The sequence below is a fragment of the Equus asinus genome, chromosome 1 (genome assembly GCF_041296235.1).
Source record: "Equus asinus isolate D_3611 breed Donkey chromosome 1, EquAss-T2T_v2, whole genome shotgun sequence".
Taxonomy (NCBI): domain Eukaryota; kingdom Metazoa; phylum Chordata; class Mammalia; order Perissodactyla; family Equidae; genus Equus; species Equus asinus.
This window is the reverse complement of record NC_091790.1, coordinates 161,132,995-161,147,799: the sequence shown is the minus strand read 5'-3', so window position 1 is coordinate 161,147,799 and position 14,805 is coordinate 161,132,995. Positions and strand designations below refer to the sequence as shown.

Here is a 14,805-nt window from a genome sequence, read left to right as displayed (position 1 = left end):
TTATATGGTAACTCGATGTTGGACATTTGGAGGAGCTGCTGGAATTTTTGCCAAAAAATGGTCAGAAAATAAATAAATAAATAAATAACTGCACCATTTTACATTCCCACCAATAATGTATGATGGTTCTAATTTCTCCACATCCTCGCCAATACTTATCATCTGTTTTTTTCATTTTAGCCATTCTAATGGGTGTGAAACAGTATCTCATTGTAGTTTTGATTTGCATTTTCCCAGTGATTAATGATACTGAGCATCTTTTCATGTGCCTATGGGCCAATTTATATTGTGTATGTTAACTTTACGCATAAGAAACAAAATACGAATTTATAAATATAGATATGATCTCAAAATGTTTCAAAAATGCAGAGAAAAAACAGGAAACATACAAAATACCAATGGTGATTGTTTTGGGCTAATGAAATTATGGCTGATGTTTATTTTATTTTTTAACCCCTTTTCTCTCTCCCAAATGCCCTGCAATGAGTTTGAATTACTTTTATGATCTGAGACTAAAGGAAAGAATGCCTGATAGGGTTTTTAGACTGGGGCCACACCTTGACGTTTGTCTGACCAGGAGGGTGCTGGGCAGCAGGGCATTATGGCCAACAGTGTGACCATGGGTTTCCTATGGCTGCATTTCCTTTCACTGGACGCACTGAGTGCAAGGGAGGAGGGTGTCCACCAGAGAAGGAAGGGCGGGAAGGCTGGAGGAGTGAGGGAAGGCTCCCTGGAGGCAAGCAAATGGAGCTGAGTTCTGCAGGACCAATAGATCTGCTGTGGGCAGATAAAGAAGGGGAGAGATTTCGTTCTGACCTGCAGTGCCCATTTCTGCTGAAACCTCCCTCCATGCCCGTTAGTGGCCCACCAACATGTCCCCAAGGACAGCACCCAGTTCTCATTCTCCTCCCTCCTGCCAAGGAGTAGGGTGGGGGAGAAATGGACGGTGATGATGTGTTATATCAGGGGCCCTCACTTGGGTGTGGGGCAGCAGGCAGCAGGTGGGGAGCACAAGAAGGCACACAATGGAGAGGACATTAGGGAAAACTCTAGAATTGAGAAATCTCCACCCTAGAGTAAAACAGGGAAAGGGATCCAAGCAATTTCCAGAAGAACAAACCCAAAAGGCTAACAGGCACAGGAAGAGATGCTCACTCATTAGTTATCAGAGAATGCAAATTAAAACAACAATGAGATGTCACTTTACACCCATTTGACTTGCAAACATTGGCGGAGCTGCTGTGGGAGTGTTGACTTTGCAGGCATCCTGGAGGACAATCTGCGCTACTTTGTCACAATAAAAAAAGGCCTAACTGATGACCCGGCCCTTCCACCCCTGGGCATGTGTCCCAGAGAAAGGCTCGCTCACCCAGGTGCAGGAGGGGACAGGCATGTGAATGTTCACCTAGAGGGAGGAGGAGACAGGACGAGTCACACGTGGGCAATGACACCATGTGGCACCATACAGCAGTCAAAATAAGGGACCGGATGAGCACACAGCAACACCGGTGGATCTCTTCAAAGCATAGTGCCGAGGGGAAAAACATTAGAAGCAGGATGAGGCACAGAACCAACAGCATTTATGTAAATTACGAGTACACACCCACCAAACACTACATATTTTGCAAAAATACACAGAAACACAAATATTCACATTAAACACATCGGAATGTTGGCCTGTGGGAGGAGGGAAGTGGAAGTGGAGGTGGAGACAAAAGAGAACAAATTTTAAAAATAAATCAAACAAGAGGATCCTTGCACAGATGATGGTGATGCAACATGAACGGAGGATGATAAACGCACTCCTGAGCCAAATAAAAGCTATGGACCCCTCCCCCCGGGGGCCCGTGCACTCACTCAAACGACATCTGTTCATTTACAAGTTTATTAGCTGCGGCCCAGGCTCTCAGAGAAGGAACTGAGCAGAACAGACAGAGGAACGGAGGAGTCAGAGGCAGACACACAGGGACCCAGGTGCAGGATGGGAAGAAGGGCTGCCACTGCCTAGGGCTGGCCGCAGCTCAGAGGGGGCCTCTGGGGGGCACGGGCCCCATACCTCTGGAGGATGGTGGCCCCATTGCAGCTGCCCAAGTTTGGGTATGGACTTCAGTCGCATGAGGTGGCCAGCCTAGCACACAGATGTCAGCACATTTACCCCCGAGCGAGAAGGCATCGTCCACTTGGCGTGGGTCCTCCGGGCTGGCAGAAGCTCAGGGTCATGGCCGTGCCATCTCCGTGAGATCTCAGCCCTTACCTCCGGAGACAAGAGGGAGGACGTTAGGAAGGTCCTTTACTCAACTCCAGTGGGACTGAGGGTGCAGGGAGAGATCATATAGGAGAAACAGAGACAGGGGCTCCTGGGGCAAGAGAAGCTATGGTTGGCTATAGCCACTGCTAAGTACTGCCTCTACAGGCTACTACTTCCTCCTTCCTGTGAATATTTCTGGCCATTCCCTTTAGTGCCTTTCTCTCTTTTAGCACTGCCTTTGTCCAGGCCCAGTTAAAGATGTTCATGGGTGCTTTCTTGAGTTTCTGGCCAGACAACTACTGTCCTCCCTGAATAGCTTGGACCATCCCCTGCCCTGGGGTTCAATCTCGCCCCTGTCCACTGAGCTGAATGGTGGCCACTGGGAACCTGTCCAGAGGACATGACCTGAAGGGAGAGAGGACTCCAAACTCTCTCTGAGGAACTGCAGTTGAGGGGACTGAGAGTAACCAAAAAAGCAGCTTGGGAGGGGCAGGGGGGCAATGTCTGTATCTTCACCTCTCCAAGGGGCTCTCGGGGGCAGAGGGAGCTGAGAGGCTGTGACCTGCCTAGATGAGCTGAACTTAGGCCATGGTGAAAAACAAAAGGGAGGCAGATTTTTGCTCAACATAAAGTGAGCTGCCTGACAACAGAAAGAGCTATTCATAGGCAGTAAGCTCCCCATCACGAGAGGTATGTAACTATCTGGTTCCAAACACTGCTTCGTGGGACAGATCCCTTCACAACTCTCTGTGGAACTCCCTTTCCCAGGCGCCCCCAGTCTCAGCTGAGGCTGTTCCTCGCCCCTTCCGGCCTTCCCAGGGCCCATGAGCCACCATTCTCAGATACTGCTGTCCAGTGTCTGCACCTGGATACCAGAAAAGGCTGTGTGAGATTCAGAAAGGCTGAGAAGGCAACGAAGAGTGTCAGAGGGAAGGGAACCACTCAGAGACAGAGGTGGCAGGTGAGGCGGGAGCAACACTCCACAGCTCGGGGGACAGGCACATGCACCCAGGTCTCCAGCAGAACGCGGAGCCCACGGCAAATCCACGGCCGCTAGAGGGAGCCCATGACTGCCGGCACCGCACAGGGCTTGGTGGTCTGGGGCACCAAGTTAAATACTCCCACCTCTCCCCACAAAGCCAGTCTGTCCCAAGGGGAAAAGGCAAGTGCCTTCTGGGCGGATGTTTTAACCCGCTCCTCTCTGCCATCTTTCCGTATTCCTACATGTGCACCGAAACCATCTGTTCCGTCCCTTCCTGTGTATGTCCACCTTGTCTGGTTTGTTCTCATCTCTATCTCTTCCAGGTGCTCTCACTCAGTGTCCCTGGCTCTGCTCTCCACCATTCTCTACAGCTCTGCATCCCACGCTGTTTTCCTAGGTCCCCATATGTCTACCTCTGACTTTCTTGGTTCCTCTCTCTTCTCTGTTTCTCCCAGAGCTGGTTTATTCCCTCCTCCACACTCCTTTTTGTTCAATTTTAGGAACACAGAATCAATTTTAGGAGCACAGTTCAATTTTAGCCCACCCCTGGATCCCTCTTCTGATTCCTGAAAGGCCTCCTCCACCTCCAGCTAAATGGACAGTATACTTCACCCAGCCCAGAGGAGGGATGGATAAAGAATGTTTACAAGAAGCATTCAGGTTCAGCTTGATCCAGAAGCTCAGGACAGACACCCACATAGGATCACAGGACTCAAGGTTTGACCTGAGCTGGGATTTACAGGGCCTGGGCAGGAGAAGGGGGCCTTAGGACTGAGGGAGGGAAGCCTCGATGAGTAAGGATAGCCTGAGATCACATACCTCTTGGTTGAGGAAGCAGTACAGGATGGCAACAATGAAGCCCTGTGTGGCCAAGGAAGAAGGACCCCATCAGAATACCTTGGCCTGGCCTCAAGTTTCTACCACCTTTTCCCTTACCTACTCCCTAGGCTGTGGCTTGGGCCAGGCATTTGGGAAAAGGAAAAGTAGGTACATTCATCACTTACCATATGCTAGGCATACTGTCTCACATAACTGTCATAGCAAGCCTGCCAAAGCTGTACTGTTGGCCCCATTTCTCTGATATTCTTTACTTCTGCATGCCCAGTATTGAGCAGAGAGCCTGGCAGTAAGGTGCTCAGTAAATGTTGACTTGGTTGGATGGGTGGGTGGATGGGTGGATGGATGGATGGATGGATAGATAGATGGGTGCAGGGGTAGTTGAATGAATAGAGAGATGGATGGATGGAAGGTGGACAGACAGATGGACAATTGAATAGATGGATGAGTGACTGGAAGGAAGAATCCCCCCCCCCGCCCAAGGACTCAGAGGGAAGGAGCACCTGTGGGGACCCCCACCTGGAAGGAGCCCAGGCCCAGCTCCAGGGGCAGGCGAACGCCGAGGCCGGCACTATCAGGCAGGAAGTTGAAGATGATGTAGTGAATTCCAAACAACGGGATGAGGAGAAGGGTGGACTTGGAGAGCCGCCTACAGGAGAGGACAAGCCCTAGGCTCCCATGGCTGGAATCAGAAGCTCCACATGCCCCCGGCTTGCCTTCCCCTTCCGCCAGCTCCCCATATCGACTCTACGCATCAGCCACCCTGGAGAATCCATCCTCCCCACACGCACCCCGGGCTCCTGGATCCTGCTGCTCCTTCTGCCAAAACATCTTGTCTCAATTTATTCTGGTAAGTCTATGCATCTTTCAAAGTCTAGTTCAAAGACCACTTCTGCCAGGAAGCCTTCCCTGACCACACCCCACTCTAGCCCCCCCCCCCATTTAGAAAGGCATTCCTTCGGCAGGCTCCTGTAGAAATGGATCCCAGCACTCATCAGCCTATTTGGCCTGATAACTGGCTGTTTGCAACCTCCATCCTCCCCATATTGTGGTCTCCTGGAGGGCAGGGACCAGATTTATTCTCTCTCTGGGAACATGGGGAAGAGCACGGGGCCAGGATCATAAATGCCGGCTGGATGAAAGAGAACCACACCAACTCCCACTCCAGTTATGGCCCCAGAATCCCCCAACACACACACACACGCGTGCACACATACACACGTTACCAGTACTGAGGCTGGGTGTGAAGGCTGCCCTGAGCCGGCTCCAGTTTCCTCAGCAGGATGCGGATGATATTGAGAAACAGCCCAAAGTTCACCTGGAAATAGAGGTGCAGGAGGGCAAGGGTCACAGGGTGTCCCTGGTGACCTGGAGTGGGGTGTCTTTGGGGACTAGAAGCCTCAAGTCCCTGAGAGACGGGGATGTGCAGGTGGAGGCATGTACACATCGCTCCGGTACTTGGAGCCTGGAGACTGGGAGGTGCCACACGGAGCTCAGGGGCTCAGGGTCCCCCTCCCTCTCCAGTCTTGGGATCAAGGGTGGGAGGCCAGGCCTTGCCATCCTGCCTCCAGCACCTCCTAGAGCCTTCCCTGGCACAAAGCAGGTGGCGTTCACTTTGCATAATTGCTAAATTGGGGGAAACGTGCACGTTCAGCAAAGCCACGTAACCCAGCCCTGGCTGCCCTGTTCTCTGTGGGAGCGAGTGCTGGGTCTCAAGGACAGCACTCCTTCTATGTCCCCCTCCCCAGGTTCACGGCAGCAGCTGATGCTCTGCAGCGGGGACACCAGGTGGTCATCAGAACCCTGAGCTGGAACGGCTGAACGCGGAGCGAGGCCACCTGGTTTCATCAACGGGGCCTCACAGAACCCAGGCTGGAGTCTGTTTCCCGCTGTGGACGGTCCCTCGGTGGACCCAGGGAGGGTAGCTGAATAAAGCAGAGGACACTAGCCCCACAGACTGACCCCAACAGACAGGACGATGGGCCCTTTGATGATCCACCAGTAGGGGGAGCTGTTGTCCAGGTCCCAGCACCTAGGGAGAGGAGGGCCAGGACTGAGGCCGGATGCTCAGAACGCAGCGGGCCTTTTCTGCGGTCACCGTGCACCTCTCTCCTCTCTTGTCTCTACCCACCACCCTCCACACTCTACTCTGTGGCATTCGAGCCTTCCAGCCTCCCCGCGCTCCCGTCCAGCCTTCTCTCCACTCTCAGCGCCTGACGCCCCCTGCCGCAGGGCCGCCCAATCCATGCCGGGCTCAGCCTTTCTCTCCGCCTAGATGGATGAACTTCTCGAAAATCAGTCTGTCTGCTGCCTTCTTGCTGGCCCCAACGCTTCCCCGGTTCCAGGAGGCCCCCCACTTACAGCCCGCCACCCCCACCTCTCCCTGAGCCCGCAGGCCCGAGAATCGGAGCCCCTCCCGCCCCTTCGACGCATCCAGGGACAGCCTCCGACCCCGCCCAAGCCTGGGAGTTCCCTGCAGGCGGCCCGGGTCTTCTCTTCCTCTCCCCGCCTGGAGAACAGCCAGGTTCCCTGACTGTACAGTCCACGCCTCACGGGACCCTGTAAGGGTGTGGACAGTTGGCCACCCAGACTCACGCAACGTCCTCGAAGGCCAACTTGCAACCCACCCACGTGCCAGTGAAGAGCAGGGGAAGCCCTGTGGGGGTTCAGAGGAGACAGGAGTAAGGCGTCTGCATCTTGCGCACGGAGACCTGCCCCCCCCCTCCCACCGCCACCAACAGCCCCACAGTCACTGTGAGGACAGGCCCAGGCGAAAGCCCAAAGGCCAGGGACCTGGCCCCATTCTCCAACACTTGCTGTAGGACTACAGGCCGTCGCTTCCCCACTGTGGGCCTTGGGTCATCATAAGTGAGCTGAAGGGACCTTCGTGTGAGCTCCCTGGTATTCCTGGCCCTCCGCTTCCCCTACGGTGTGCAAACCAGCCTTCAGTGCTCACCCCAGCCGGCAAGAACCAGCCCCCAGAAGGCTCGCTTTGTGCTGGGGGATGTGGAGGCCAAGAGCCAGGTCAGGTAGACGGCTTCTGCCAACAGCCAGCTGAAGTTGGTCATGGTGGCGAAATGGGAGGTGGCCACAGAGACCTTGCACAGAACCTGTGGGTGGGGGACCTGGGTGCTTCAGAGCTGGGACACCCAGTGGAGCCCCACCCAAGTCCCCCGACTCCACTCAGGTCCCCTCCATCTTGGGCTGTACCAGAGAGGATAGGTAGTATAATGTGGTGGTTAGGAGCACAGATTTGGGATCCGGACAGCCTGGGGTCAAATTGACACCTATTAGCCCGGTAACTTCCCCACGCTTTAGCTTTTCATCTGTAGAAGGAGAACCTTCAATACCTAGCTCATGGCCTCTTCAGAAAGATTAAATGGAAACTGCGTATGAATTGCTGCTATTTTCACATTCATCCCATCCTTCCTGAGCTCAAGCCAATCCCTAGAGCTTGGATATGGAGCACTGCTTACTCATGGACAGCTCCCTCCAGCAAACACACACATGCGCCCAGGATTTCACTCATTCCCCGCCTGACTCTCCCATCTGTCAGGGTGAGGAGCACCCCTCTGAGCTCAGATGGCCCACACTTGGTCCCAGGCTCACCACTAAGCAGCCGGGTGACATTGCCAATTGTCCTTCATCTACAAATGGGACTAAAATGAAAATATAAGTAGGAAATAAAAGATGATAATGTATGTGAAGCATATAGTGTACTGCCTGGCACATAGGGACTCAGTCTATATATTATCATTCTTGCTTTCATTCATTCATTCAGGTCATCTGTTGGTTTGTTCGTTCATTTTTCTGTTCATTTCCAGCATGATTTTAGGGTTCCTGGTAAGTTCCTCCATACTCGGCCCAACTTCTTTTTATTGTCAGTCTCCACTCATGCTCCCATCTCCCACCCCATTATGACTTCCCAGGTTCTTGGACATGCACAGCTTCTCCTGTCTGGGAGAGTGTGTTCGCCCAGTCCCTCCACTTAACATGTCCTCTCTCTCCCTCTCCCCGTCATGAGTGCCCACCCTGCTCCAAAGCCATCTCCTCCCCAGAGCTCCCTCTTGTCCTCTCCCAGCTCTCAGCTCCCTCCACCTGGTGGTCCCATAAGCTGGTGCAATCTGCCCCCTAGGCACCCTGGGTGCTTGCTGAGGGAGGGACCCAGCCCCTCACATACCCACCCCCAGCCACAGACGGACGAGTGCTCAGGGGAGGGGTGGAGTGAAAAGTTGGCTGGAGTGAAATGTGGTCCAGGTTGAATATGGAATGGGGCATGGAAAGAGGAATACCGAATGTGGAGTGGAGAGGGCACTGGGAAATGACATTCATTGGCACCATGGTCCAGGAAACGGCATGAGGATTTAGGACCTGACTCTGGAGCTGGGCGGGAGGAGGGAGGGGTGATTTCCTGTTCTGTGATTGGCAATGCCAGAGCCCCAGGGTCAGCCCACAGGCCTGAGCAGGCTGGCAGGCATATCTAGGTCTCTAACCCAGCCCCTTCCCACCCCCCCGACCCACCCCGACACCCCCCAACCATGGCTGTTACAGTGGAGAAGCTGCAGTGGTCAGTGTTCTCGCCGTGAAAGAGGGCGGCATCCTTCAGGAACACAGCTCCCGCCTTGAGGATAAAAGTGGCGAACAGCTGGGTGTGGATGTAGTTCCTGGGACAGTGGAGCCTCCTGGAGGGGGCAAGGAGGGATAAGGAACAGAAGGCAAGGTGGGAGCCAGCTTCTAGTGTGCCTGCTGCAGGCTGTGGGAGGCTGAGCAGCGCTGGGGGGGGAGGGGGGTGGGGGGGGGACTGGATTGACTTGGATTGGACTGGATTGGATTGAGCAGAATTGGGGCTTCAGTTTTAGCCTTGCAGGACAGCAGACCAACCACTGCCCTGGGTTCAGTATAGGTGAGGGGCGGAGCATACCAGTCCCCGCCTTCAGAGAGCTCATAGTCTCTCGGACAGAGGCAGAAACAGCAGGGTACTGCCCAGGGGAGCCCCCTGGATGATCAGAGAGAGGAGGCACATCCCCATGAGCCAGAGAACAGCACAGGCCAGGTTGTGGGGCTCAAGCTCTGCAGTTTGGGGGGCCTTAAGAGGAACAATGGTCAAAGAGTTGGAACAGTCAAGAAGGGCTCCACGGAAGAAGCAAAGAGGATTCTTAAAGCAGGTGGGAGCTGGCCTTTGAATTTTGAAAGGTAGAAAGACCTTGAGAAGAAAGGAGGCAGGCATTGCAAGCAAATAGAATAAGTTCCATGTGAACGAAGGTGTAGAGGTGGGAGAGTCCTGGGGTGTGAAGAGAAGGGTCTACACGTGTAGAAAAAGACAGGAAATGGTAGAAATGGCCATGGTGCCTAGAGCTGGAAACCTGTTGAACATCCAGGCAAGGAAGCAGGCTTGGCATGGCGGACAATAGGGAGGTAAGGAAGGTTCTTGAGCAGGTGATGAGGATGGCAAACCTGAGAGCCACCAGGATGGCGATGGCCACAAAGAGGGCCACGCTGGAGATGCTGTGGCCCAGGGTGTAGATGATCTTCACGGTGGAGAAGTAAGATTTCTGGGGAGGGGGAGATGGAGAAAGGCTCAGCAACCGTACCCTTGGGGAAAGGCAGGCTTGACAGTCGAGTGGGTGCAGCTCTCAGCACTACCCCAAGACTCCCCATCTGGGGACAGGGGTGTCCGCGGGGACCACAGCAAGCTCCCTCCGGGAACAGAAGTGTTTGTTTACAGCCTGTCTTCCTCCAGACCCGCTGGGGAGGGAGGAGACCGTGACCGGAATGAGATGCTCACCTCTGCCTGCTGCTCTGAGGGCGGGGAGAGCCAGCAGCAGACACCATGTGTCTCCGGAGAATGACAAAAACTCAAGAGGAAATCAGGCTTGTTTATTGACATCCAGTTTTCTTATTGCCTTGGAAACAAGATGTCCCCAAATAAAGGGTACAGCCAGGGACAGTCGCAGGAAAAAGTTCTTTCCATGACCAAGTATTTGGATCAATCAAAGTCCAGCCTGGACCACAGAGATGGAGACGGGGGGTGTAGGCCGGGGGATGGGAGCAGGGGCCCAGCTCCCTGGAGGGATGCAGGCAATACCGCCCCTCTCTGACTCAGTTTTTTCATCTGAAAAATGGCCAGACTCATGCTTTCCCTTGCAGGGCTGAGGGGAAAGAGATATGGGATTGTGGGGGTGGAAGCACCTTGCAGAGGCCCCGCTCAGTTCTGAAGTGTGGGGTCTGCCGGCTAGATTAGGGGTCACTGCGATCACTTCTGGCCTGGAGTCTCCCTCACTTGCCCACATCACAGCCAGGCACACTACTTTACAGACTGAGGACCAGAGAGAGCAAGGAGTTTGCCCAGGACCTCGAGGACCCCTTGTTTCCCTGGAACCACTCAAAGCTTCCTGCCCTGGAGGCCTGGGCACAGAGAGGCTACTCCAAGGAGACAGTGGCCAGCACATCTTCCAGCCTGCCCTCTGTCTGCCCTCTCCCTCCTAGCAGCGTGGCCCACGTGTCACCCTTGAGCAAATTAGCAAAAGGTCCCCCCTCTCTTCCAGACACTGCCATCTTCTGGAAATCTGCTGTAATTAATATTCCAACTTGTTAGCTACAACGGAAATGGTGGCCCCTATGGTTGTGCAGTCCACCACTCATACAAACATCCATGGCAACCCTACCTCCAAGACACCAGGAGCCTCTTACCTCCTCAGTCAGCAGCTCCAGGGGCACAGGGCAGGCCACAGGGTAAGGTGGGAAGGGCTCTGACCAGCCCGTGATGGTACAATCCCGCTTCACGGACCCTGGGAAGGAAGTAGAGATGAGGAAGCAGAGAGCTGGTTATGGCTCCTCCCCTCTGCCCAGGAAGGTGGGGAGCCATGGCCCATGAAGTGACCTTGGCAGGATCTGCAGAGACAGCCCCTCTCAGGGGAAGAGAGAAGGGGTCCTTCCTTCAGAGGCCTGAGTTCCAGGTGCAGCCCACTGGGACACATTCCAGGGCCTTCCTCTTTGGCCTCAGAGTCACCGTTTGTTAAACGAAGAGAATCATTCCCTTGAGGGGCAGAGTAGTGTGTTGGGCCCCCAGCATCCTAAGGGCAGCGGGGAGAAAGGAGGCTTTCTCTGCCCCTGGAGGGACTGTCCACCCCAGGTACCCAGGCCAGGTAGCTGAGGCAGAGCAGCACGCTGCCCTTCCACCCTGCCCCCAGTAGGCAGCTGGCAGCATCTTAGCGGTCAGACAGGCTCTGGGCCCCGCCTGCTGACATCCAGAGAACATCCACTGGGTGCCAGGCCCTGGGTCCAGCGCTTCCAGGCTCTGCTCATGAATCCTCACTCCCTGTGAATTTGATGCTCTTGTTCTCGCCAAGTCACAGGTGAGGAAGCTGAGGGTCAGGGAGGTTGACTGACTTGCCCAAGGTCCCACCCAAAGAGAGGAAGTTGGTGTTCAAATCCAGGTCTGCCTGCCCCAAAGGCCAGGGATGTGTCTGCCATATCCTGGCACCACCAGATGAAACCACCTCTCCTCCCCTCCACCCCACTTCCAGGAACCCTCACCTGGCTCTGGGCTGAAGTGAGAGAAGAACTCTGGGCAGGGGAGAGTCACCCACTCGCCAGAGTCTGCCATAGGCCAGCAGAGCAGCCCATCCCAGGTCCAAGGGCAGCCTAGACAGAGATGGCAGCGGAGTAGACTCAGCCCGGGGGCAGCCCCTCCAGCATTCCGAGGAGAAGCTGGAGGAGATAAAGCCATCCGAGAAGCCGCCTCCTCCCTCCCAAGCCCCATACCCAGGGTGGTGTTGGGCATCTCCTCGGCCGCCCCGAGACAGGCATCCTCCTCCTTTCTCAGCTGGGTGAGGAAGTCACACTCTGGTTGCACGTGGCCCAGCACCTGCAGGAGAGAGTTAATGGTGAGCCCAGCCAGTGGGGTGCTCCTTCTGGGGTCTCTGGTCCAAATGACCTGAGGGCAGAGACAAAGCTGGAGTCATTTCTGTGCCCCTGCTCCCAAGCACAGAGCCTGCCTCACAGCATGTACAGGTGCACTTGATGGTGGGAGGGAAGGAAGAAGGAGGGAAGGAGAGATGGAGGTCAGATGGATGCCTCCCCTGTTCGTCTCATGGCAACGAGTGCTGACACTCATTACGCAAACATCCTCAGAAGGGCTCACGGAGACAATTAAGCATCCGTGTAGTGGCCTTTGCTGCTCCCTTGCTTTACTCCTGCGTCTGCACTCCTGCTTCCTGGGAGCAATTCTTCAAAAAAGCACCTTGGTAGACAGGATAACACCACCCCCTCAACAAAATAAATGTCCACATTTATTCTGGAAACCTGTGAATGTGCCACCTTGCATGGCAAGAGACTTGGCAGGTGTGGTTAATTTAAAGATCTTGAGATGGTGAGGTTATCCTGGATCATCTGGGTGGGCACGAGGCTCCTTATAAAAAGAGGCAGGAATGTCAGAGTCAGATGAGGAGATGTGATGATGGAAGGAGGGGTGCGTGTTGGGGGCAGTTGTAGTGTTGGGGTGTGTGTGAGAGAGAGAAAGCGAGACTTTACCGCTGGGGCACACACATGAGAGGGAGGAGGCTGCCATCTCTGCGGAGGGCAGGGCAGTAGAAGCTACCTGTATCGTACCTTATGCCCAGCCCTTGACGAGTCAGACCCTGCTCAATGCACAACAGCCCTGGCAAGCAGATATTATTTGCCTTTTTCACGAAAGAGACAAGCAAGGCTCAGGAGGGGTGAGGAACGTGCCCAGGTCACACAGCTAGGTTCAGGGGGCAGGATTTGAGCCGGAAAACCATGTGCCTAGGGGCAGCACCTGTACACGGTGCTTGGGAGGTGTGCCAGCCCCTCCAAGCCAGTGGAGGAAGAAGAAGGCCTCAGTCCACATGGGCTCTCAGGACACCCCCCCCCCCCACAGGAACCTGGGCTGCCCGTCCACTACCTTGCGCCTCCTGTCCTGGTCCCTGCGTCATTTGCAGTAACTCGTGGAGAAGATGCTGGGAGATTGCAGCTCATTCAGGGGGGACCCTGGTTCTGGCACCCTATTCTCCAACAGTCTAGACCTCCGGGCAATATTTGGTTGCCTAAAGCTTCTCTGCCTAAAGAGCATATCATAAGAGGAAGAGTCCTCTCAATACGGAGGGCAGCAGCTGTTCTCCACTAACCACTCAGGCCACTCAGTCCCCGGCCACACCCTCTTAAAAGGCAGCAGCCAAATGGGAGTGAGGCTCCAGGGGTTGTTGAGATGGGGAGGGGTCTGGAGATCTTAGAGGAGGAGTATGTGGAAGAACTGGGGGTGCGTAGCTTAGAGAAAGAGACAGGATGTGAAGGGGAGGGCCTGACTGCCTCCCGATGATCCAGAGGCACTGTCTGGGGGCAGACAGAGTCTCTGCGGCCCCGAGAGGACACAGACAGACCCTGGGGGGAGCGACAGGGAGGTGGACTTAGCTTAGCCCCGGCAAGGAGGTCTTGATAGCCAGAACTACCCCGAGACAAGCAGACTGCCTGGGAAAGGAAGGGATGGGAAGGGATGGAGGAGGCCTCGGGCATCGGGAGTTCTCTAGGCCACGGCCTGCTGCCTGCTTGGCAGACAGAGACTCCTGCACTGGGGAAGAGCAGGCGGGGTCCCCACCAGGCTCCAGCTGGACCTTCGGATGGCCCTGTGGCTCGCAGACCTGGAGCCCAGCAAGAGAGGCAGGAAGGTCTGGGCTGGCTACTCACCATGGGTAACGGGCTCAGTAAGCAGAGGATGCAGACACCCCACGCCCTACCATCCATGGCGGGGCCTCAGCAGCAGCTCCTCAGGCAGCCTCAGTGAACCTCAGCCCTCTTCCCTCCCCGACTGTCCCCTGCTGCTGCCGCTGCCACCACAGCCTCTGCGTCCCCTTCCCGGGTGGTTGTTTGCATAGGCAGGAGCCAGAAGAGGGCTCAGAACCACCTGAATATTTACCAGGACTGCAGGACACTGTGCCCAACTCAGCCCTGGCCCTGGAGCGGGACTCCGTGTCCCAGCAGGGAGGGGCTGAACCCCCTCCCCCGACTCCCTTCCACTCTGCCTGTAAGTCAGCCTGTTTGTCCTGATAGCAATGGGCCTGAGTGGTGACAGTCACAGGACACTTCTTGCTCCATGAGGTCAATATTCTTTCTCATTTTCTTCTCTTTTCTCATTTTCTAGTCCTCTACTGGCCCACACTGGAGAGAGACCCCCAGAAACGAAGGAGACTCAGAGAAGAAGAAGACCTGGGCTTGCCCTCAGGGAGCCCCCAGTTTGGGTGTTGGTCCCAGTCTCATCCACAGGGCTGGAGGGAGGGCTCAAAGGAGGTGGGGGTAGGGTCTCACAGGGGCTGGAGGGTAGGAATGAGCTGAGACAAGGAAGGGGGATCACGAAGCACCTGCATGGGCTGGGCGAGAAAATGTCGTATCTGCAGCTCCTCGTTTCTTTCCCAGGCAAGGACGCCAGCCTGGATGGCGAGCTAAAGTCTGCAGATACAAGGACATGGACTTCACGCAGGGGCTTCCCAAAGTCTCTCCAAAAGTCCTCAGGGCCACAGGGAGAGATGAGGCTGAACGGGAGGCGTGCAAGGGAATTCACGGAGCTGGGGCATCCTGAACGGACCAGGGCAGCTGTTATCAGTAGCAGACACGAGAGGACTTACACAGCCGCTCAAATTCTTTTAAATGTTCATTACTTGGTCATTTTTATTATAGTTTAGACTTTAAAAATGTGGAATCCCAATTGACCAGGCTAAAGAAAGTG

General features: G+C 55.0%; 1 protein-coding gene across 2 annotated transcripts; it reads right to left on the bottom strand.

Annotated features, from left to right (window-relative positions):
- Positions 1 to 1,559: 1,559 nt before the first annotated feature.
- GHRHR (growth hormone releasing hormone receptor) lies at positions 1,560 to 14,057 on the bottom strand. 2 transcript variants are annotated; one of them, XM_044775483.2, is made up of 13 exons: positions 13,770 to 14,057; positions 11,832 to 11,934; positions 11,604 to 11,711; positions 10,758 to 10,855; positions 9,522 to 9,619; positions 8,617 to 8,749; positions 7,024 to 7,177; positions 6,663 to 6,723; positions 6,030 to 6,099; positions 5,294 to 5,385; positions 4,587 to 4,716; positions 4,050 to 4,091; positions 1,560 to 2,254 (listed from the first exon to the last, which is right to left on the bottom strand). In XM_044775483.2, the coding sequence occupies exons 1-13, from the start codon at positions 13,824 to 13,826 to the stop codon at positions 2,129 to 2,131; spliced, it is 1,272 nt and encodes a 423-aa protein (XP_044631418.2). In that variant the 5' UTR covers positions 13,827 to 14,057; the 3' UTR covers positions 1,560 to 2,128. The 2 variants fall into 2 exon arrangements, with proteins under 2 accessions (XP_044631418.2, XP_070367565.1); XM_070511464.1 differs by lacking the exon at positions 11,604 to 11,711 and having other exon boundaries at positions 13,770 to 13,955.
- Between the last annotated feature and the right edge of the window lie 748 nt (positions 14,058 to 14,805).

Bases quoted from the DNA above. Each gene is read 5' to 3' on its own strand.
- GHRHR (XM_044775483.2), bottom strand. From the start codon at position 13,826: ATGGATGGTAGGGCGTGGGGTGTCTGCATCCTCTGCTTACTGAGCCCG. The intron at 8,750-9,521 runs GTTTGCCATCCT...TGCCCCCTCCAG, and splicing joins GCCATCCTGGTGGCTCTCAG to GAGGCTCCACTGTCCCAGGA. The intron at 6,724-7,023 runs GTGAGCACTGAA...GAACCCCCACAG, and splicing joins GCTGGTTCTTGCCGGCTGGG to GGCTTCCCCTGCTCTTCACT.